This window comes from Mustela nigripes, chromosome 10, assembly GCF_022355385.1.
Source record: "Mustela nigripes isolate SB6536 chromosome 10, MUSNIG.SB6536, whole genome shotgun sequence".
Taxonomy (NCBI): Eukaryota; Metazoa; Chordata; class Mammalia; order Carnivora; family Mustelidae; genus Mustela; species Mustela nigripes.
The window spans coordinates 7,332,002-7,355,812 of NC_081566.1; the positions used below are offsets into that span (position 1 = coordinate 7,332,002).

Genomic DNA, 23,811 nt, shown 5'->3' on the forward strand with positions numbered 1-23,811 from the left:
GGAATATCACAGTGGATTAGATAATGAAATATTAAAATGAGCCTTTTAGGTGTTAAAAATTTCCCTTCCTTTTGAAGGTGATTTTAAAAATGGATCAGTTTGGAAATGGACTAGAGATTGACCAGGCGCGGCTGGGCATGTGCAGACAGCTTGGGGACGTGTTCACGCAGGAGAAGTTCCGCTATATGTGCATTCTCTCTGGCTGTGACTACCTCTCCTCGCTGCGTGGGATCGGCTTAGCGAAGGCCTGCAAAGTGCTAAGATTAGCCAATAATCCAGACATCGTGAAGGTAAGAGTGAGTCACCCACTGTCCTGTTGAATTTCTGGAGCATTTCTTACATCATAGATGACCACTTCAGAATATAAATTTTAAATATTTTATCCTGCCGATAACCCATATGTGTCATCAAAAGGACAAAATGACAAACACTAGAATTTTGCTTTTGGCAACTTTTTAAAATGAAGACCAATCTAAAGAGATTTAAGAACAAAATGTCCTAGATAGAATTAATGTTAAAATGTGTAGTCTTCCAATTTCTGTGCTATTCTCTATAGTAGTGGTTCTCAAATTCTTTGGTGTCAGGATCCCTTCACACTCAACTCGAGTCTCTTGGTGGCAAAATTTTTGTTAAATGGGTTATAGCTGTTGATATTTACTGAATCAAATTCAAACCGATAAAATGTTGGCTATTATAAAGCTAATAATAAATTCATTACATGTTAGCGTATATAGGATATTTTAATGAAAAGTAGCCCTGTCTTCTGAGAAGGTGAAAATTATGACAGGAATTGATAATTTATATAAATCTATTTCACATGGCTTGATGAAGACCACTGGGTTTCTTCTCTACTTCCTCTGATGCAGTAGCATGTGTCAGGGAAACTGAGGCTCCTGCGTCACCGCTCTGTCGCTTCTCTGATACCTTTACCTTCCAAAAAAAAAAAAAAGAAAAAAAAGCTAGCATACCAGCTTTAGTCATCCATGACTCTAACCAAAGTTAGAATGTTGCCTTCATTTTTAATTCTCAGGTTTTGTATGTTTGTATTTTGCTTTTTGGGTGAACAGGACTTTGAGGGCAAGGAATGTGTCTTAATTGTCAAACCTGGGAATATAAACTGGGTGTGTAACTGACAGGTTCATTCTTTGGGTTAATTATAGAGAAATCAAGGAAAATACTGTTACAGAGATAGTTTTTAGTGATATGAAATGGCCATGCTTGCTGGTAGAGGCTTTCGGTACAGATGTAATCAATAGATACTGTGTCTCCTCAGCCTCCTCTAATGTGAATGACTTGATCTTGGTGACGCTGCTTTCCCAATTCCGTATTTGCAGATAACTAGTAAATATTTTTACATCCATTATTAGGTCATCAGGAAAATCGGACACTATCTTAAGATGAACATAATAGTACCAGAAGATTACATCAAAGGATTTATTCGAGCCAACAATACCTTCCTTTATCAGCTAGTTTTTGATCCCATCAAAAGGAAACTCCTCCCTCTGAATGCTTACGAAGACGACATTGATCCTGAAACACTAAGCTACGCTGGGCAGTATCCTTTCTGAACCAGAATAGTAGAATTTTGCACTTCCATATTTTTATTGGTGGTATTTTTAGTGAGGCATTCAGTAAAAAGCCTACAAATTGTTTTTGCCTTTTTTTTTTTTTTAAATACAGTGAAGCTTATGTTTTGTTCATTTTAGTTACTGTGCTGGTGAAAATTCAGAGCACCATTTTGTTTATAAACCTGTGGCTCATCCATTATAATGTGCTCATTCTTAGCATGCCTTGACTGAAACACACACTGAGTCAGTCACTGAAGATACACATTCCAAAGGTGACACTTCTTGGCCAGCAAGCTCCACTTCCCAGGAGGGCACTGCGGATGTGTGAACACGCCAGCTGAGGGTGCCCTCTCTATCCCCCTTGGAAGGAAGTCTACGACTTGGGGCTTTGCTTCCAAAAATAGCCAGTCCCCGTAGTGACAATAGAATATACTTTTTTTAAAAATTTATTTTATTTTATTTATTTATTTGACAGAAACACAGCAAGAGAGGGAACACAAGCAGGGAGAGCGGGAGAGGGAGAAGCAGGCTTCCCACTGAACAGGGATCCCAATGCAGGGCTCGATCCCAGGACCCTGGGACCATGACCTGAGCCGAAGGCAGTCGCTTAACCAACTGAGCCACCCAGGCGTCCCTAGAATATACTTTTCGATCTTCTACGTTACTGTTCGTTGTTAATAAAGGCATTTTTTCCTTAATCTTACCAACCTAGGTATTTTGATGATTCCATAGCTCTTCAAATAGCCCTTGGAAATAAAGATATAAACACTTTTGAACAGATTGATGACTACAATCCAGACACTGCTATGGTAACATTTTAAGGACTTTTTAATGACTTCACTTTTATTTTTATTTATTTCGAAAGATTTTATTTATTTGACAGAGAGAGAGAGATCACCAGTAGGCAGAGAGGCAGACAGAGAGGGGGAAGCAGGCTCCCTGCTGAGCAGAGAGCCCGATGCGGGGCTGGATCCCAGGACCCTGAGATCATGACCTGAGCCAGAGGCAGCGGCTTAACCCACTGAGCCACCCAGGCACCCCATGACTTCACTTTTAAAGAGCACGTTTTAGTTATGTCTCAGGAACTATGACTAAAAGATTTTTAGTTAATTTATTAAAGAGAGAGTGAGAGAGAGCATGAGCAGGGGGAGGAACAGAGGGAGAGGGAAAAGCAGACTCCCTGCTGAGCAGGGAGCCTGATGCGGGGTTGGATCCTGGGACTCCTGAGATGATGACCCGAGCTGAAGGCAAGTGCTTAACCGACTGAGCCGCCCTAGCGCCAAAGGAACTATGACTAAAGGCAAATCTTCATTTAATATAAACTAAGCATTTCTGTGTCCCAGAATGTGGAGTGTGGGTTTAAAACAACTTGATGCTAGAGAAATTCTCTAAGAACATAGGTATATTGGTCAATTTCCTTAAATTAAGCAACCACATGATCCGTCACCAGGCCTTTAGACATGAACATTTCGTCTGAATCTACAAGCCTTTGATGCCTTTCTTCTTGTCTCACGCTTTCAACTCTGACATTTGGCATAGTTGAAGGTTCAAACCTAGAAACACGGGAAGTAAACGCTGTTTTCTTGCTCTCTCACAAGCACTGCACAGATATTAGTGCATCAGCCCTGAGCTGTGTCTCAGCCCTCTCCTGTTCTGCTTTTTCCCGGTTGCATATATCCCTCCTGACACCCCCCCCCATTCTTTCCTTCCTTGGACTCCACTCTTTTCTGCTCCAATGTATTCCTTAAGTAAGTGCTGATGACTAGCCCTTACTTATGCAGAGAACTCGCACATCTTTAACCTAATCTCTAGTAACAGCCACATAGTTCTGAATGTTTCTTGGATCTGTACATAAGTGATTTCCTATAACTTTAAATCTGCCCACAGTCCCATCATTCCTGATCAGCTTTCCTTAGCGACGCTTCTCCTTTTCAGCACTTACTACTTGCCTAAGGTGTGTTTCCGTGGTTTACTCTGATCCTTCCCAGCAGAATATAATTTTTATAAAGGCAAGGGCTTTGTGAACGTGTCTACTATAGTATGTTTGCCACGTCTTATTTGTTGAAGGAAAAAAGTGGGGGTTGGGGAGCATGTACATAACTTCACCCAAGGGAAGAGTGCTTCATAGTAATAATAGCAAACATTTATTGGGCACTTACTACATTATAAATGCCTTTTTTTTTTTTTAAGATTTTATTTTTTTGAGAGAACATGAGCAGGGCCAGGGACAAGCAGACTTCCCCTGAGTAGGGAGCACAATGCAGGGCTTCGTCCCAGGACCCTGAGATCACGACCTGAGTCCAAGTCAGTCCAAGTCTCAACTGAGAGAGGCACCCAGGCACCCCCATTCTCAATGCTGTTCTCAGCAGTTTGCGTGCAGTCACTCATGTACTGTTCAACAAGCCTGTGAGGTCAGCACTATTATTCCCATTTTTCAGAGGAGGAAATGAGAGGGAGATCACACGTTTAATAAATAGGGGAGCTGTGATCCCAGGCCAAGCTCTGTCTCTCTCCTTGTAGGGAAACTGGTGTCCTGGGTTTGCAAAGATCAGTGGGGATTTTCAGGATGAGCTAGATGAGTGATTCCAGGCTGAAGCGATCAGTGTGCACGGAGTAATGAGTAGCTAATTATGGCTGGCCCAAGAGTGTCCTCGTGTTCACTATGTGAAGGAAGCACAGTTCTTGAGAAGGAAGACGAGGTGAGCCTGGAGAAGCTGGCCAGTGAGAAAGCAGGACCCGTTGAACATTGAAAAGAAATCATTACCATCAGCTGAAACAACCCAGGCTAGCAAGAGAGCACAAATACCTAAAGATACTCGGAAAGAACCTTGTTCATCAATTCAAATCATGGAAACCTTACACTCAGGTTGCTCATTTCTGTTTTCTCTTTCTAGAACTTCTCTCTTAATTAGACGTTAGATTTCCTAGTCTTTGGCATTTTCTGTCTTATTCATGTCTGTCTTGTGTTTTCTCTGGGAAATGTTTGTCTTCCAACTTTGTAATCCCCAGCATAGTAGCCAGTAGCTATATGTGGCTATTTAAAATAATTCACCTTGAATAATATTTAGTATATGTGCTGCCGAAGCGAGCACAACATTGAATATTTAAATTTTATTTCTTCTGTTGCATTGGCCACCTTACAAGGGGCTAACCATATTGGGCAGCTCAGGACATTTCTGTCTTGCTGAAAATTCTGTTGAATTTTTTTTTCTTCTATCATCTTCTTATCTAAGGGTGCTTTCTTTAATTGTACTTTATAAAAGATTCTGTGTCATGGATTTCTCCGAGAATATCATTTACGATTTCTTGCACATGTTCTGTCTTTTGTAGTCTCTGTTTGCTTTGAATTGGCTTTTTTCAACTTGTTTTGGCCTTTTCTCTTTCATGATGAAGACTCTTCAACATCCGAAGCTTCTTGTCTGGTTGTTCCTATTTGAGAGATGGTCAGAGCTGCTGGAGATTTGTGTGAACAAGCCGGGCTTATAATCTTGGGCTTTACTCTTGGGTGATCTGGTTGCCAACAAGCTGGCTTGATTTTGTTTTCTCTGCACAGTTCCATTTTTCCAGAAAGCGACTCTCCAGTTTCTACTTAGCACGGGTATATGCGGCAATTTACATTTTGAGGAGGTTAGCAAATGCGGGTTGGAGTGGGCCTTTTATTTGATCTCTGTCTTTTTAGACAAATGGATTTTTCCATCTTCTGAGCTGCCTACTGTTTCTGGGTAGGTCAGGTGGAAGATAAGGGCCCTGAGGTCAAATAATCCTTGTCTTAGCCCTCCCCCATGTGGGGCTTCCCTGGTACCTGGTGCCTTAAATCCCTGAACTTTTCTCATGATTGTGTAGGAGAGATTGACTCCCCTTTGGGGTTCTTTTCTGCAGACACTTGGGCTTGATTTCCTGGTAAGTTCTTAAAATTTCTCTCTGTACCCTGTCTTCGCATGGTTTGGATCATACAGATATCCTAACTTTATTGCAGATGAAATTTGTCTGCTTGTTGTTTCTGGGAGATGGTAATCAAAGGAAGGGGACTGAAAAGTGTTTACTCTGCAGTCTTCTTTACACATTTGACTCATTGCTATGATTATAATTTCATCAGGAATGATTCTTAAGCTAGCCCCTTTGTCTCAGAAACTCTAAAATAGTTGGTTGTGTTGAATATGTCTAGATATTAAGAAGAATGTTATGGCTCACTAAGATGGCCATCCTTTTACAGAGAAATTTTTGTAGGAACCATTAATTGTACCAAACTAATTAATTCTTTTTATCTAAAATTTAGTCTTCCCAAACTGGTTTTCTACTTGACTATTTCTTTTTTCCAGTAAAACCATCAGTGGGATCTAATGCCATGAGCTATTATGCTTAAGCTCTTTTTTATAACCATTCACTCAAATATTCTAAATTACCTAAATTACTTGTTAATTCTCAGAGTGTATCCTGAATAATATTACCTTGTTTTAACTTCGATAAAGATTCCAAGTGTAGGTGGGATTTTTGTCGTGTGGAATCATGCCCTAAGTACCAACATTTTTTATACCTTTGCTAATTTTTCCCATTGCCTCTCTGCCCTATTAGAATATCATTGATATCATCTTAATAGATCATTGTCATCCAAAATATGTTGTAATTATAAATAACTTATATTAGCATTAAGAATGATTGCTTACCAGTGCTTATTGGCAATAACTAATTCTCAGAGAAGGTTTTATGTAAGACTTAGTGTCGACCCAAGTAGCTTTCTGTTTGTTCATGTTGTCCACTAAAGATGGCACCAAATATGGGTCAAATAGAAACTAGAGTTTTAAATTAGATCATTTTAGGAGCGCCTGAGTGGCTTAGTCAGTCTGCCTTCTGCTCAGGTCATGATCTCTGGGTCCTGGGATTGAGCCCCACATCAGCTCTCTGCTCAGCAGGGAGTCAGCTTCTCCCTCTCTCTCTCTCCCTCTATGAGCATGCATGTGCGCACTCTCTCTCTCTCAAAAATAAATCTTTAAAAAAATAAAAATAAATTAGATTACTTTGGTTTAAATTCAACGAGGTTTTAGAGATGGGATGGTTGCTTGCTTTAAATAAAAAATTGTATGGCTTTGACCTTCAGGTGCTTTGTAAAGGGTGAATGACTGTTTTGAGGCTTATTGCCAGATCTCTATTAAACTGGTGGCTATTGTGTTTTGAAATAACACTCACATTTTAAAAGTACTTTGTTCTGGCTATTTTTCTCCAAGTGTATTTTCATTTCTTGCACTGTTCATCTTCAGAAGATTCACCATTTTTTCCTTAGAAATAAGCTAACAATTCACTTGACCTTCATTAGAAAAGAAACAGACCCAGGAGTACAAGACACATTTAATGGAAAAGTGTAGTACCATCAAAGTAGAAAATGTTATTAGAGAACAGATATTTCATCAGAGATTGCTCAAAAAAGTAAATTATTTACTTATAATTTATGTTGATAGGAAAATGATTTGGCTATTTTCCTTCTTCAAGTAATTCTTTCTGTTTTTACTATTTTAGCCTGCCCAATCAAGAAGTCAGAGTTGGAATGACAAAACATGTCAAAAGTCGTCTAATTTTAATAGCATTTGGCATAGGAATTATTGCCCTAGACTGGAGCTGGATGTTGTTTCAAATGCTACCAGATTGAAGGAGAATCCAAGTACTGTGGGCATTGAACAAGTGATCAGTATTAAAGGGTTAAATCTTCCAAAGAAGTCATCCATTGGGAAGAGACCAAGAAATGGTATGTATTTCTGCTTGCTGTACATATTTTGAAATATTAGTGAGTGTTGCACACATTTAAGAAATCTTTGCCAAACCCAAGGTCACTAAGGTTTTTTTTTTTTCCTGGTTTTTTTTTTTCCTAGAACTTCTATAGTTTCAGCTCTTAGATTTAGGCCTTTGATTCATTTTGGATTAATTTCTTTTATATGGTGTGAGGTAAGGATCAAGGTTCACTTTTTTTGTATATGACAATCTGCTTGTTCCACCATTTGTTAAAAGATTGTCCTCACCACTTTGAACAGCCTTGGCACGTTTGGTAACAATCAGTTGACCTTGACCACATATATGTGTGAGTCTGCTTTGGACTCTGTCGTTCTGTATCGTGGATCTCTTGCTGTCTTGATGCCAGAGCACGGTCATAGTTATCATAGCTTTATAGTAAATCTTGGAATTAAATAAAATAATTCTAAGTGTACTCTAAGCATGAGTTTGTTCTTTTTTTGCAAAGCTGTTTTGGCTGCTCTCTGTTTTTCATGATTCCATACAAATTTTAGAATCAGCTTGTCAATTGAAAAAAAAAGTTTTTTGAGTTGTTGATTGGAATTTAGTTGAATCCATAGTTCAGTTTGACTTCTTACTAAGAATGAGTTTGCTGAAGTCTTCTCATTTTGCTCAGCATTTCTGTGCAGTTTTTAGTGTCTTACCCAAATGTAATGTCAAATTTATCCCTGTGTGTCAGATTTGTGCTGCTACTGTAAATGATATTTTAAATTTTGATTTCTAATTATTCATTGCTAGAAACCGAGTTGACTTTTGAACGACAAGGGTTTGAACTGCACAGGTCCTCTTATATGTGAAATTTTTTTCATAAATATGGGGCAGTAAATACATTTTCTCTGTATGAGTTTCTTAATGATTTCTTTTCTCTAGATCACTTTGTTATAAGAATATGGTGTATGACTCAAATAACATATAGAATATGTGTTTCTTGGCTGTCTCTGTTGTCAGTAAGTCCTGCAGTCGGCAGTAGGCCATTAGTCGTTAAGTTTTTATCCACTTTTTTTTTTTTTTTAAGATTTTATTTATTTATTTGACAGAGATCACAAGTAGGCAGAGAGAGAGGAGGAATCAGGCTCCCTGCTGAGCAGAGAGCTGGATGTGGGGCTCGATCCCAGGACCCTGGGATCATGACCTGAGGCAAGGGCAGAGGCTTTAACCCACTGAGTCACCCAGGCGCCCCGAGTCATTAAGTTTTTAGAGATCGAAAAGTTACAGACACAGACTTCTGACTCTGGAGGGGGTCAGCCCTGAACTCTCCTGTTGTTCAAAGGTCAACTGTAGGATTGATTTTTGTATTTTAATGTCCTGTTTGGCAGCTTTGTAAATCCACGTGTTAGTTCATCATGTTTTCTTCACAGACTCCACAGGATTCTGCAATTAAGTCACCTGCAGACAGAGACAGTTGTGCCTCCCCTTATCCAGTCTAGATGCCACTTATTTGCTTGTTCTTTTTGTATTTGTTCATTTCCTCCCCTCCTCTTATTTCTTCTCGTCTTCTGGACCCTCCAGTACAATGTTGAACAGAAGCTCTGCATGTGGAATACTAAGTATTGGGGGAAGGTGTTTTATTTTTATCACAGAAGATATGTAGAAGTAGAAAGACTAGGGGCGCCTGGGTGGCTCAGTCGTTAGGCGTCTGCCTTCAGCTCAGGTTATGATCCCAGCGTCCCGGGCTAGAGCCGCATGTAGGGCTCACCAAAAAAAAGGAAGAAGAAGTAAAAAGATTATGTAATCTGGTTCCTTTTCTCTTCTTTCCCTCAGACACGAATGAATGAAAGTCTAACAACAAAACAAACCCTTTGCAAATCTTCTGGTTCATGCTTTCATTTTTAAAATTTAGGCATAGATTATTCATGTTTTGTCAAAATGTATTGATTCCTTATGAGCATAAATCTTTACCTGGTGATATTTCTGAATCTTTGTTTTGTCTTCCACAAATGTTCGTATACGCTGTGCGCAGTAACATACCAAAGTGCCGGGTGCACAGCAGGTACACTGGCACGTTTGTTTCATCCCTCTGTTCCCACGAGGATAAGCTGTTCATTTTATGTAGAGAGCTCATTATCTCTCAGTTCTCTATGTCACAGTCTGCTTTGTTATAACTGTCACCTATCAATGGCTTTTGTGCCCTGAGCTCACACACAAACACAAAATAAAGCGGTAAGCTTTTTCCCTCTTTTATTTGACAGCCCTTTGTGGATTTAGGCTGCGTCTCCCCACGGAACAAGGATTTACAGACCATTTTGTTTTTATTTAGAAGAGCTGTCAGAAGACGACCTGTTGAGTCAGTATTCTCTTTCCTTGACGAAGAAGACCAAGAGAAGTACCTGTGAAGATCCCAAATCCTCGAACACTCCGGAAATGCTCCTGCCCGACCTGATGAATGGAAGCACCGCTAGGAAAAACGGGAGTGCAGCACCTGCGACAAGAAATAAATTTGCGGCGTTTTTACGGAGGAAAAATGAAGACCATGGAGCCGTTGTGGTCCCAGGGACCCGAAGCAGGTGCGGTTCATCTACGTGGTGTTGTGTGTCTGTTGTGTCACCTGCTCCGTCAGTCCTGATTCCGGTTGTCTTACAGAAACGCCGAATCTGGGTTGTGTGTGTGGAGCCCAGCTTCGGCCGTGACCTGGTTGTGTCACGCGTCGTCTGAGTCCAGACTGAAATGCTCCTCTGGTCTCTTAAACATCTCTTCATACTAAGAGTTAATAAGAATTGTAAGATAATAAGAACATAATAAGAATTGTAACTTCTAGTTCGCATGAGAAAAACTGGTTTTCGAGGGTCCTTTGCTTTTTTGTTTCTACTGGTTTTTTTTTTTAAAGCTAAAATACAATTTGCCAGAGTAGTTTTTTGTTTCTTTCTTTTTTTTTTTTTTTTTAAGCTTTATTTATTTTAGAGAGAGAGGGAGAAAATGCGAGTTGCGGGGAAGGGCAGAGGGAGGGGAAAACCAGGCTCCCAGGCAGACCCCCACTGAGCAGGGAGCCTGAGATCATGACCTGGGCTGACCTCCAAGAGTCAGGAGGCTCCAGTGATCGAGCCGCCCGGACCCCCCAGCATAGTTATGCAGATACACTCAAATACAGACGCTGAAGTTCTCATGTTAATTGAGAACCTAATACTATACTGGGTGTTGGCTTACAAAGTGAGAGTATTTGTTGAGAAGCCGATAGTGTGGTTGGAAAGGTCGGGGGAAGGGACAGGTGTCAGGTGCCACTACAAAGATTGGAGCCTCTACCTTCCCCGTGGGCAGAGGCATGGAGTGTGGGGGCCACTCCTGTTTCTGCTCTGGCCAGAATGGAAGTCTGCCAAAGGACACTGACGGAGCCGAAATGGGCGGCCAGTTCATGGAAGGTTTGTAAGCCAGGCCAAAGGACTTGTAGACTTTAGAGGTGAGAGGAACTGTTTGGAGGGTTTTAATCCGGGGAGGGGTGTGATTTGATTCCTGTCTGTGACAGACCGTTCCAAGTGGGCCGTGAAGGATGGCTTCTAGAAGGCCTAAAGGGGAGCAGGAAGATCGCTTCGGCTGTTCTGTAGTCCCTGTGAGTGGCGATGAGATGTCAGAGTCAGTGTAATGCAGGGCTCAGGAGTTGGGACCCTGGGGTTGGACCACCTGGATTTGAGTCCTGTCCTGTTCACTCATGAGATGTTTGACAAGGGCAGGTTAATTTCCGGGTGCTTCAGTTTCCTCTTTTTGTAAAATGGGGCCAACAGTTAGGACAACCGCAGGGCCATCGAAAGGATTACATTTTGACTCTACATAAATGTGCCTAAAACAGTACCTGACGGCTGGTAAACACGCAGGGAATAGCTCTTCCTCTGTGGCCAGGATGGGAACCCCACCGAGCAGCAGGAAGCTGCAGTGTCAGAAGTTACTGGGGCCTGACCTAGCGGCCATTAGAGAAAGGTGATCAGCCCCCGAACTCCTCTGAAAGACCGAGAATGGATGTGTTCTTCAACCAGGCAGCGGCCAGTCTAACTGTGACGGTGGGAGATGGTTGTGAAGGAATCAACCGTCGGTCAGCCCCGAACCTCACTGTAGGTGGCGTTTCAGACCCGTCTCCCATCGGGCCTTCGCAAGGAAACTCTCCCATCCCGGTTAAATGATCCTTCTGAGTCGGCCTTTTCTAGTCCCTCTCGTTGAAGGTGCTTATTACCGGTGGAATGCTGAAAAAGGAGGCTGCAGTGATGGAGAAGGCGGCTTGATACCTGCTGGTCACTGCATTCTAGAAAGTCGGCTTTCCTCACTTGCAGAAATCCCTGAAACTTGCATTTCATTTTTCCATGTGGATGAAAATAAAATTTCCCTGTTCTGTCCCTCGATGTCCAGCTGTTCTCTGAGGACAACTGATGAGGGCCATGTTTGCTTATGTCCACACAAGCTTACTCTGAGATATCCATGCAAAGCGGCTTGTGTCCACACTCTACAGTTTAGGTAGATGTGTCACTGATAAATTGTGAAGAGATCCTTGGAGAAATGCATCTCTTCATCAGCTTCCTGTGATATAATAATTGTAAGTCTTTGATATAGAATGTTTATTTTTTTAAGATTTTTACTTATTTATTTTAAAGATTTTATTTATTTATTTGACAGAAAGACACAGTGACAGAGGGTACACAACCAGGGGGGACTAGGAGAGGGAAACAGGCCTCCTGCCGAGCAGGGAGCCTGATGTGGGGCTCGATCCCAGGATTCTGGGATCATGACCTGAGCCCAAGGAAGATGCCCAAAGACTGCGCCACCCAGGCGCCCCAAAGATTTTTATTTATTTAATTGACAGAGACAGCAAGAGAGGGAACACCAGCAGGGGTAGTGGGAGGGAGAAACAGGCTTCCTGCTGAGCTGGGAGCCTGATGTGGGGCTCGATCCCAGGATTCTGGGATCATGACCTGAGCCGAAGGCAGATGCCCAATGACTGAGCCACCCAGGCGCCCCAAAGACTTTTATTTATTTAGTTGACAGAGACAGCAAGAGAGGGGACACTAGCAGGGGGAGTGGGAGGGAGAAACAGGCTTCCTGCTGAGCTGGGAGCCTGATGTGGGGCTCGATCCCAGGATTCTGGGATCATGACCTGAGCCGAAGGCAGATGCCCAACGACTGAGCCACCCAGGCGCCCCAAAGATTTTTATTTATTTAGTTGACAGAGACAGCAAGAGAGGGAACACCAGCAGGGGTAGTGGGAGGGAGAAACAGGCTTCCTGCTGAGCTGGGAGCCTGATGCCAGCCTCGATCTCAGGATCCTGGGATCATGACCTGAGCCAAAGGCAGCTGCTTAATGACTGAGCCTTCTAGGCGCCCCCTGATGTAGAAGTTTCTGACTTGGTGGTATAGCAACATCTAGTAACTAGATATGATTAAATTGGTTTTTTAGCTAATTTATGAAGTTGTTTAATACACTCTCTTATTCCTCATGGCAAAATTATGAGATATTCAGGGTCACTATTATTTTCTCTATTTTGGGTTATGACCTTGAGGCTCTGCGAGATTAAACCACTTTCCCGGGGGGTGTAGTTAGTACCAGCGACAGAGAGTTTCCTAGTCTTCCTCAGGGAGTTGGGTCAAAAGGAGCAAACAGGGACACCTGGGTGGCTCAGTTGGTTAAGCAGCTGCCTTCGGCTCAGGTCATGATCCCAGCGTCCTGGGATCGAGTCCCACATCGGGCTCCTTGCTCCGCAGGGAGCCTGCTTCTCCCTCTGACTCTGCCTGCCTCTCTGCCTGTGCTCACTCTTGCTCTCTCTCTCTCTCTCTCTGACAAATAAATAAATAAAATCTTTAAAAAAAAAAAAAAAGGAGCAAACAGTCTCGTCAGCCCGGATGTGAATTCTCACTGTGTCACTGAATTAATTGAGGGGTGTGAATTACCCTGAGCTTCTTTATAAAACATGAACGATCAGATCTTGGAGGCTCTTCTGGAGACTAGCAGAAATATATCAAGCACCTGACACAGTGCCTCGTCCCTAATATATATATGTGAGAATTTATCATCACCCACTCTGTAATGTGATTTACATTTAATATTACCTGCCACATTAATGTAATGCAACAGGAGCTATTAAATATGCCAAAGGTTGTCTCCATCCCATCTGCTTTTTTGGAATTCTACTTTAACTCTTTTTTAGGAAATAGATACTTATCCTAGAACCATGCCGTTTTATCTTTTGAGACCTAGAAATAGAAATATCCATTAAGCAACACTGTAGGCTAATTGGGAAGAAGTAGCCATGATGTGGGAGAGGTTCTGGGTTTTAATTTTTAAATTTCTAGCTGAGTAATTTTATAACATTGGACACTGTCTCTAACTTCTCTTACCCATGAAATCCTATCTGGAAGACTGGATATGATTTACTTAAAAATGAATTATGTGCTCAGACCTGGAAGCTTCTGTTTTGTGCTTCATGTGACTAGCCATGGCCCGTTTCCTTCCTGGCCTGTACCCACACCTCAGCTGGGGATTTGATAAAGGATGGAGAGGATTGTTTTCTCTCCAGCGTGTAGTAAATATCATTTATCATTTTGGATTTGAACTAATGCTTATAAGGAGGTAAATTCTCTTTAGGTTTCATATTTGATCATATACTCGGGGATTTCCTTTTTTTTTTAAGATTTTATTTGTCAGAAAGGGGGGTGCTGAGCGCAAATGGGGAGTGGCAGGCAGAGGGAGAAGCAGGCTCCCTTCTGGGCAAGGAGCCAGTGCAAGTCTCCATCCCAGGACCGTGGGATCATGACCTGAGCCGAAGGCAGTCGCTTAACTGGCTGCCCACCCAGGCACCCCTGAGAATTTCCTTTTTAACCTCGGAATTCTCCGAGTACATCTTCTCCATAATGATATTGTTCTTTCTTTTATATTGGAGTGTTTATAAGGTTTTTTTTAAAGCTGCCACACTAAGTAATACCTCTTACTAATACAGAATTGTATGATAGATGTGAAAGTCATAACTCCGTATTTACACTAGTGTAAATTTATAGAGTATTTATTTTAAAAGCTGGTAGAGTACATACCACTACAAGTTCCCAGATGATTTGCTACTAGGAAATAAGCTAAGGTAAAGAATAAGTAGCTAATTTCTTTCATTTTGCTTTTACAAAGTAAGAGAGCGTAGTTGTAAATTGTTCCCCTCCGTTGCATATTTCTGTAACTCTTCAAATATTTGACTCTCAGCCACGTGTTAGCCACGAGTGTAGATGCTGTGGATGGTACCTGTCTTCGGGGAGCTGCTAGTCTGTTTGGGAGTTTTTTAAATAAAAGTTTGAGGGGAAAGACCTATGTGACAATTAGATATAGAAGAAATAAGCAAGTTCCACATACACATATGTAGAAAGGACCTCTTTTTAGGAAATCCTCTCTACAAATTCATTGTGTAAATAAATTCCTAAATGTGTGAATGTTGGTATAACTGAAATTTAAGCTTTCAAGATCTGTTTTGTCTTTATTTATGAAATTATGTTTTTGAGATTTTTTCTTAAAGAACCTAGGCCAGTTTTCATTTTCTGAATCTTAATCACCTTTGTGAGAAAGCTCTAAAATATTTATAGGTTCTTTCTGTTGTTTTTTTTCTGGTAGGTTTTTTTGCAGTTCTCCGGATTCTGTTGACTGTGTATCCGTGGAAGCAAGCAGTGAGTGCCTGGAGGAAAGCGCCGTCCCGGAGGAGGAGGCAGGAAGTGAGTCAGAGCGTGTAGATGGCCCGGCCCTGGCTGGGTCAGACGGAGCCCTTAGCTCAGGTGGTCCGACGGCAGACAGTGGCGCTGGGACGACGGACAGGGAGTCTCAGTCTCCTGAGACCAGCAGGTTCACCAGGACCATTTCACCACCCACTCTGGGGACACTCAGAAATTGTTTCAGTTGGTCTGGAAGTCTTGGGGACTTTTCACGAACTCCAAGCCCCTCTCCAAGCGCAGCGCTGCAGCAGTTCCGGAGGCGGACCGATCCCCCCACCGCTCCGCCTGGCCAGAGGGAAGTGTCCCCTGGGTTGCAGCTACAGTGCGATGGGTCAGGTGATGAAGCCCTTCCCTTACGGCCCGAGGGGTGCTCTCCACAGTCTCGGGAAAGCGCAGAATTCTCGCCGCGTGGTGTAAATGCGTCAAAACTTTCTCAGCCTTCTAGTAAGGATTCGGATTCAGAGGTGAGTCATGTTATAAAGCCTTCGTTTTCAAATCCGTGTGTAAGAGAAAGTAGGTTGTTCATCAGCTTGTTGGGAAAGTGTTGCCTATGTTTTAGAAATAATTGGCTGTCTAGATGTTTTATTCTAGATCTTGCTGGTAGAAAGTTCACGTTCTGTTCATCTTAAGGCCTTCTCTGGATGTTCATATTTTAAACTCTCGCACGTTTTCTCTCACCCTGTATTTCCGGAGCTCGTGTGTGCTCCGTCGATAGATTATCTCAAGCTGTGTGCAGTTAATACGTAAGCACAGTGACACACTATAATAAATTTGGTATTTAATTCCTTAATATACTCTCAAATTCAGATAACATTTGAAACCTTATAAGGAAATGGCCTTCTTAATGTGCTGGGGTTCATCTGAAGCTTGAGTATTAGAGATGTGTTTTCATTTACTCTTATTCTTGCACGTTTTTTTCTTATTTAAAAAATATCTTTTAGTCTGACCTAAATCAAAACTTGAAGTACCGCTCATAAGCCCCAGGGATGTTCTGTTTTAAAATGATAGTTTTCTTTTCATCGGAGCCCCCGCAGACTTAGCAGTGTACCATACTTCCTTCTGTCCTCACCGGCTCCGATCACCAAGTTGTAAGAACGATCACAGGCACGGAACTACTTGACAGAGTTTTGAGAATCCCGAACAGGGACGAGTATCTAATAAATCAGGATAGCTTGTGTTTATCAAAAGGAAAATATTTTATTCAAGTTCCCAAAGGAGACGTGAGTTGTATTGGACTCAAACTGAAGAAAAAAAGCTAACTTAAAACCAGTTGTTTCCACTTGGGGAAAGCAGAAATCAGTTAATATTATGGAATCCAAAATCTATTCCATGTGATGTTTGAGTGTTGAAGAGTCGGGGCGGCTTTTGAGACTGGGCTTTTCTTTCTCCTTTCCCTCACTTTGGCTTCAGTTCAGCCGTACTGGTCCGGAAGCCGCTGTTTCTTTTTCGCATAAGCCCCCATTTTAATACCATCATTTTCATTTCGTGCTTCACACCCAGGCGTGCCCCCACAGCGGCTGTGTCTTGAACATCTTTCCTAAAAACATCCCCAGCTGTTTACGAGAATATTCTCCGCTCTGCTGAGCTCTTTCTGTTTGATCTTTTTACTTTTCTCCCCTCTTCCTTCACTTTGTAAGATTTTCACCGTGTTTTGCCGAGAAGCCTTCCCAGCTCACAGGCTACAGGCTGGACTTCCACGTTTCTGACTTCTGGATAATCATTTTTTTCTCTATCTCACCACCAGATGTAGTAAACTGTTAGGATAAATAAATTGTTAATTCTCAAAGAATTAGAACATTAACAGGTAACATAAAATTATAGAATCTTTCTCTGAGTCAGAAAACCTTTCAGAAAGCCACAATACTATTGGGCTTCATTTTTAACAATAGTTTTTACTGGACGGCTCTGAAGAAAATATTTCTCTAGTGGAGCCTTCCGTTGATAGTTGACTATGAAAAGCGACAACCGTAGATTCTGTGTGAATTGAGTCCATTGACCCTATTTGAGGTGAATTAATCTTAGGACCTTACTCATGGCCTTTATTTTAAGGAATTTAACATCCTAAACTAACGGGTAGACTACACTTAAAAAGAAGAAAGAAAAAGAAATGATTTATCCCAGAGTCACCACAACTGTTAGCTCTGAGCAAGGAATATTGGTTACAAACCAGTTAATGAAGTATTTTTCACTTTGGGGTTACTTTTAAGTGTATAATACTGCAAAGAATCCCAAGATAATTTTTTTTTTAAATCCTCTTGAATGTAAAGTCTTCTGAATCTTCCTTCATTGTCCTTTTTTATGTGACTTTTGTGGGAAGCCAGATTATTCTATCTGTAGAAAAGATACATGATGGGATAGCCAGAGGTGAGATCTCAAGGTCACTGGGAAAAGTAACTACATTTGGCACAGTATTACTCTGTTTCTTCAAAACAGATCACCCCCCCTCTTTTTTCTTTAATGTTAAACATGTTACACAATTAAAAGATGTGATCATACTGGCTCAACTTTTTGTCACTAGTAATTTATAAAAATTATCAACCAGGCTTGGATAAACCAATAACATTACAGTAAGAGATTTGTCTTACTTGAGTCAGCATTTGGAGAGGCTCCTGAAAGGGTTAGGAAAGCCTTCAAATTTAAACAGAACCTTTATTTTATACAATTTCCTAAAAAGCTAAAAGCATCTTGCTTTAGCTACAGGAAACTTGAGGTAAGCTGGCAAATACCATTTCCACTTAGATTCGTTTTATTTTAATTTACTTCATGTTTTTGTTTGTTTGTTTGTTTGTTTGTTTTTTAAGATTATTTATTTATTTGACAGAGAGAGAGGGAGATCACAAGTAGGCAGAGAGGCAGGCAGAGAGAGAGAGGAGGAAGCAGGCTCCCTGCTGAGCAGAGAGCCCGATGCGGGGCTCGATCCCAGGACCCTGAGATCATGACCTGAGCTGAAGGCAGAGGCTTAACCCACTGAGCCACCCAGGTGCCCTCATACTTAATGTTTTATATTTTTCTGAGAAATTGCATTTTTATTTATACTGATTCTCTTGTTTTACTTGTTTCACGTTTTGTTGAAAATGGGTTCGTTGTCATAAAGAATCCACAGTCAAAATCTAATTTTTTGTTTTAATCTGGGGGAATCTAGGAATCTGAGTGCAGTATGAAGTCACTCGATAATCAAGGTAATCCGAAATCCAAGCTACGTTTATCTCAGCTTTTGAAAAAAGACACACTTCTAAGAAACAAGGTAAAACAAATACTTAATTTTTTTTAATCTCAGAAGCAGTGTATGTTTATTATCAGAAACTGAGAAATATCAACAAAATTAAAAACTAAAATGCCTACATTTTTATTTACAGGAATAACGTCTACTTTCAATCCTGTTAGGGCCATGTTTATGCCTGATTTGAGGTGGTAAAGTTGTGAAACCCTGATCTTCTCTTGCAGTATAAAGATCTTTTTTCCATGTGCTTCCGCAGATTACTTCTAATGACTGAGCAATATGCCATTGTATGAATTTAGCAAATTCCCGTACATTTGTCATGTACCCTAACATGTTTTCCTGTAGCCGACACTACTGCATCCAAGATCTTGTGGCTAAGGATTTGTGTACCATTTTTGATGGTTTCATAGGGATGAATTCCATGGACTGGTATTACTGGTCCATACGATTTAAAGCTTTGATATATGTTGCCAAAGACCTTTTAGAAACTGTATATCCAAAAAGCCAGGTTTTTGTTGTTTTTTTAATCAAAAAATATATAAATATTTCCATTGACTGCATAGTGAAAGCTCACAAGTTAAAGCATATTTTATGTGTTATGTTAAGTGTTCTTGCCTGTTAATATGAAAATGCTCATTTCTAACTCAAAAATTCACAAGGGATATAAACCGTACAAAAGACCAAGTACAAATGGTTGATGAGTATATAAAAGCATGTGTGGCCCTAATAACTAGTCAATTAATGCAAATTAAAATAATGAAATATAATTTCTTACCTCTCAGATTTTCAAAAATATTCTTAATTTTAATTGTACTCATTTTTATGAGTATAAAGTGAGAAAATATTCTCAAATTAATTGTGTATAAATTGCTCTGCCATTTCAGAAAAGCAATTTAAACAGGTTTAAATAATTCAACCCAGTCAGTGCATTCTAGAACTCGAGTCTAAGGAAATAATGAGAGTTTAAGTACATGAATACTTAATCCTGCATTGGTTACAATAGTGGAAAATTGCAAAGAGCCTAAATATCTAAAAATAAGGGAGTGAATTATTAAATACATAATTGGTTTTGGCTCTTGGGTGGTGGGAATACAGGTGAATTTTTTTTCTTTGTTTTCTCATATTTTTCCATACAGATTATTTTTCTAATAGATAATAGATAATAGATATTTTTATAATAGATAATAGATATTTTTCTAATAGATAATAATAGAACAGATTATTTTTCTAATAGCATAAGCACTTTTTTAAAATTTGAAAAGAGGTCACCACCTCATACTACAAAAATATAAATCCTAAATATATTAAAGATTCAGATGTAGAATATGTAAATATAAGACTCTTTTTTAAATCTTTGAGTATAAAAGGCCTTTTCAGACCTACACTGCCTTGGAAAGGTATCCATATTTTTTCTAAGAGGCAGAATAGGAAGCAGTATGTATGATGTGGTGTTTTTGCTTAAGTATTCACAGTACTCGTGTGCACTGTGTATGTTTATATAATCATAGTAAGATACCAGAATTACTTGCAGTGACAGGACCGGATAGGTAGAATGTACTTTCCCAAAAGAAGTTTATGTCTAGGCCTTAAACTGTCATCTCATTATTATTACCATTATTATTATTCTTGCTCTCAGAAGTTTTTGTCAGGGTTTTAACTGTCACTTCTGTTTTGGTGAAAACTCCCCAGATGGACCTTCCCTCATGCTCCCTAATATCCATCTTTAATATCTAAAATGAAACTCACCTTTGTTGTTGTTGTTATACCTCAAACCAGTTCTCAGAACCTTTATTTTCATCTGCTACCTAAGATTATATTATTCTTTTTGTCATTTAGTTTCAGAATCTTAGGGTCCTTTTTCTCTATGACTGCCAGCCCGATCCTTCTGCAGGGGGTAAAGAAAAACCCGTCCGTACCTGTCCGAATTCTCATGCTTCTGTCTCTCTATTATTTCTCGCTCACTCCTTTCCCCCGCACCAGTACCCTAAGTCAAGATGGCGTCTTTGACGTGTGGCTCTTCCCGTTCCTTATCCCTCACCTGGCAATTTCATCAGTTTGAAAGTCTTGTTGTATATGCCTCACCCTTACTATCCTAGAGAACAATAACAAAACGTTGAGGGCTCTATATTTCCCACAAGATAAAAATCAACCCTGGGGTAGAGGAAGCGCGATATTGATAGACATCTGTTTGAACAACCTACTCAAAAAAAATTCACTTCTACGTGTGAAAAGGAGAACTATCCAAGATACATTATTAAGTAGAATCAACACATATTAAGTGAAAAAAAATTTTATATATTGCTTATTTGTTATTTTTCTATTTTAATGTGGAGAGAGTAATTTGAAGTTAACTAAAGGTCCTTCCTTGAACAGAACAGTATTAAAAAGGGCATTTACTCTTCAGGTTCCTGGGCTGTATAAATCTAGTTCTATGGACAGTCTTTCTACAACCAAGATCAAGCCTCTGGTTCCTGCCCGAGTCAGTGGGCTCAGCAAGAAGCCATCAAGCATCCAGAAGAGAAATCATCATAATGCCGAAAACAGGCCAGGATTACAGATAAAAATCAATGAGCTCTGGAAAAATTTTGGATTTAAAAAGTGAGTTTCCTTGTTACTTGTTCTAAGGATAAATTATTGTTTTTTTGTAATTTCTTTGATTTTTTCCCAATTCTTTCTGTTTTCATAGGAATCGATTATGATTTCTCTTACCCTAAGAGAATTATTTTCCTCTATTCTCTTTAGCTGACTCTTTTTAAGTATATTTAACTTCATTGTCTATGCCTTCATTTAGTGAAAAGATGGCAAACTAAAAATCCTCAGTCCTTGATCTGTCTTTGGAGTCTATAGTTAAATGACTTTTTCTGGCCTGGCCTAAATGTCTTGCCTGCCTTCCTTTTGAGGCTCTCAGGATTGTAATGAGAATAAAGTTGGTTTAGATGTGAGGGTAGGAGGATGCTGTATCCTATTTCTTGATTCAAAGCAATTTTTTCCCCTAAATCATCACATCTGAAATGGGGAAAATTACGAGCATATATGATGATTGTGCCAGATTTCTAATGTATGGGGCAGACACTATTTTAAAAGAGCCGACCCTCTGTGTATCCGCCTTCCTTGAGCCACACAGCACTTCCTTCTGTTAAATTATAAAATTAATCTCAGAGTAGCTACAACTTATAATTTATTCTCCTGTTCTTCTCCATAGAGCAAATAAATATGCTAAGAATAGAGGAAGGGTGGTGGGATTAAACCTTACCTAATAGAAATGTCACAATCAGATAAGATGGTATGAGCAGAAACACTTTGTAGATAAGTGCTGGGCACGATTATTTATTTATTTATTTATTTGCGAGAGAGCGAGAGCGTGTACATGGCAGAAGGCGCAGAGGGAGAAGCAGACTGCCGGCTGGGCAGGGAGCCATCTCAGAACCCGGAGATCATGACCTGAGCCGAAGGCAGACTCTTCATCTACTGAGCCACCCAGGCGCCCTCTTTGTTCATTTTAGAGAAGCCCTTTGCCGGATACCTAACTGAATAACCACGATTTTTTGTTGTGGGGTTTTTTTTGTTTTGTTTTTTTTGAGTGCCTCGTGTTGTGTTTCCCATTTTGTCAGACAGTACTAAGAAGTCAAGAAGTTTGAGGTTTAATTAAAATTAATGATTTTTACTACTTCATCAAGAACTTTTTTTCTTTGTATGTTCGGTGAGCCACTGTTTGATGTAGCGTTCAGAGCTTTGTTAGCGACTGGTAACACCCAGTACTCATCACAACACGTGCCCCCCCACTACCCATCACCCCACTCGTTCTTCAGTGGGACTGCAGGTACCTGGAACTGGGCAGCACAGCTGCTGCCAGTATTTCTCTGCGGTTTGGCGCTGGCGTTCTGATCCATGCTGAGTGCCGGTCGCTTTGATTCAGTTTTGCTTTCGGATCATCAGTACTCATGTCGGCACAGTGGAAAAGGCAGATAAAGTCTAAATATTATTATGGAATAGTTTTAATCTTGGAAACTCCCTGAAAGGGGGTCTTGGGAGTTTATAGTGGCCTGTGGGCCACACTTTGAGAGCTGCTACTGAAGAGAAATTGTATTCCTAAATGCCTTTTAGAAAATAAGACTTACTTGGATTTTTGTTGACTGGAGATAGAATTACCTGTGTTCTCTTCATAACAGGATGAATTTTTATAGACTTAAGCTCCTTTCAAGGCAAGAAAATAAGTTGGAAGAGGGAGGAGTAACAGATAGGGCTTAAACCTTCCCTGGGTTTCACTTAGGTTCATGCTTAGCCAGACTTGAGAAGGGTGCGAAGGAGAAAGGAACTTGAGTTTCTTTATTGGAATCATTCTGCCTTAGCCAGAACACATTTAGTAGTGGCCTTGCACCTGCCTTGAAAGGGGATTTAGGGAACAGGAGGGGGAACTAAGAAGCAAAACTCAAATTTTATAACGATACTCAGAGGAGACCCCGAATGTGTCATATATTAAATTAAGACAAACTGAAAGGTCTTATGCTCTCCATATACCTTTCTTCGGTCTAGGTAGATTATTCTCTAGTAATTAGTACCCTAAAAACACCAATTCCTTTTATTCTATTTTGCAGAGATTCTGAAAAGCTTTCTTCTTGTAAGAAGCCAGATCCCTTGTCGCCAGTCAAAGATAACATCCAGCTAACTCCAGAAGCAGAAGAGGATATATTTAACAAATCTGAATGCCTGCGTGTTCAGAGAGCAATATTCCAATAAACGCAGGCAGCTGGGACGCTGTTGCCTGCAAGAGAATATCAGTTTGAAGTGCTGTTTGGGAATCAGCGATTACCAGACTGAAAGATTAATTTGTAGACATACACCATTTTTTAAATAGAGTCCATTTTATATATTAACTATGTAATTATTTCTTTTGTTTAGCTTTTTATATTTTCGTAAGAAGCTAAGTAGAGGTTTTATTTTTTTGATGGTTTTTGGAAGTTTTGATATTTGGGGGCAAGTCCTCTGGAATTTATAAAAATCTGCTCTAAAGATTTCTGTCATGTTGTCACGTGCAAGGATGGAAAATGAAAACCCACAGTTCTGTGGTCATTTTTATCCTGGAGGGCATCACTGTATCTCTCAAGCTTTAAATGTTACCCCCTGCCTTTCCTGTCTCTTCCAGCATTGAACTGAAAATAAATTTGCCAGCATGGGAGGGGTAGCTGGAAGGGTTAAAGATCATTGCCCACCTGGGACAGTGCTCTGTGACCCCTGAAGGTTTGCTTGGGTTATGGATTGACAGTGAGGGAAAACTGCTTTCAATATCCTGTGAAAAGAACTATTTATATTGTTAATATTCTTAAACTTCAAAGTAGTCTTGTTTTTCTACTATGTCTTTTTTAAAGTGTGGACTGAAAATCCCTTAACTAGACTCTAACGTGTTGATGTAGGATCCTAAAGCATCAGGGTCTGTGATGTGTACACTCTGCAAAAACATAGGTGGGTACCTGGAAAGAGAGCCAGCCGTGCAAGTGAATACTGGGGGAGAGGGGGAGGTACGGAAGGATGGGTCTGGCCGGACACAAAGGTGTGACCTGAGATACGGAGGATAAAGTCAAGGGATCCAGA

The 23,811-nt window shown here is 40.4% G+C and overlaps 1 protein-coding gene across 4 annotated transcripts in view; it reads left to right on the plus strand.

Moving 5' to 3' along the window:
* The window catches only part of EXO1 (exonuclease 1), a 32,732-nt gene extending 9,175 nt beyond the window's left edge, over positions 1 to 23,557 (plus strand). For 2 of the 4 annotated variants that reach the window (XM_059413996.1, XM_059413997.1), the window contains 9 exons: positions 78 to 290; positions 1,368 to 1,555; positions 2,281 to 2,377; positions 7,080 to 7,305; positions 9,604 to 9,850; positions 14,908 to 15,466; positions 18,145 to 18,246; positions 20,627 to 20,820; positions 22,818 to 23,557. In XM_059413996.1, the coding sequence (XP_059269979.1) occupies positions 78 to 290; positions 1,368 to 1,555; positions 2,281 to 2,377; positions 7,080 to 7,305; positions 9,604 to 9,850; positions 14,908 to 15,466; positions 18,145 to 18,246; positions 20,627 to 20,820; positions 22,818 to 22,959 (1,968 nt within the window). In that variant the 3' untranslated portion in view covers positions 22,960 to 23,557. Of the gene's footprint in view, positions 1 to 77; positions 291 to 1,367; positions 1,556 to 2,280; positions 2,378 to 7,079; positions 7,306 to 9,603; positions 9,851 to 14,907; positions 15,467 to 17,823; positions 18,057 to 18,144; positions 18,247 to 20,626; positions 20,821 to 22,817 lie in introns of those variants that run through there. The other 2 variants (XM_059413999.1, XM_059414000.1) reach the window with 2 other exon arrangements.
* Positions 23,558 to 23,811: the final 254 nt, after the last annotated feature.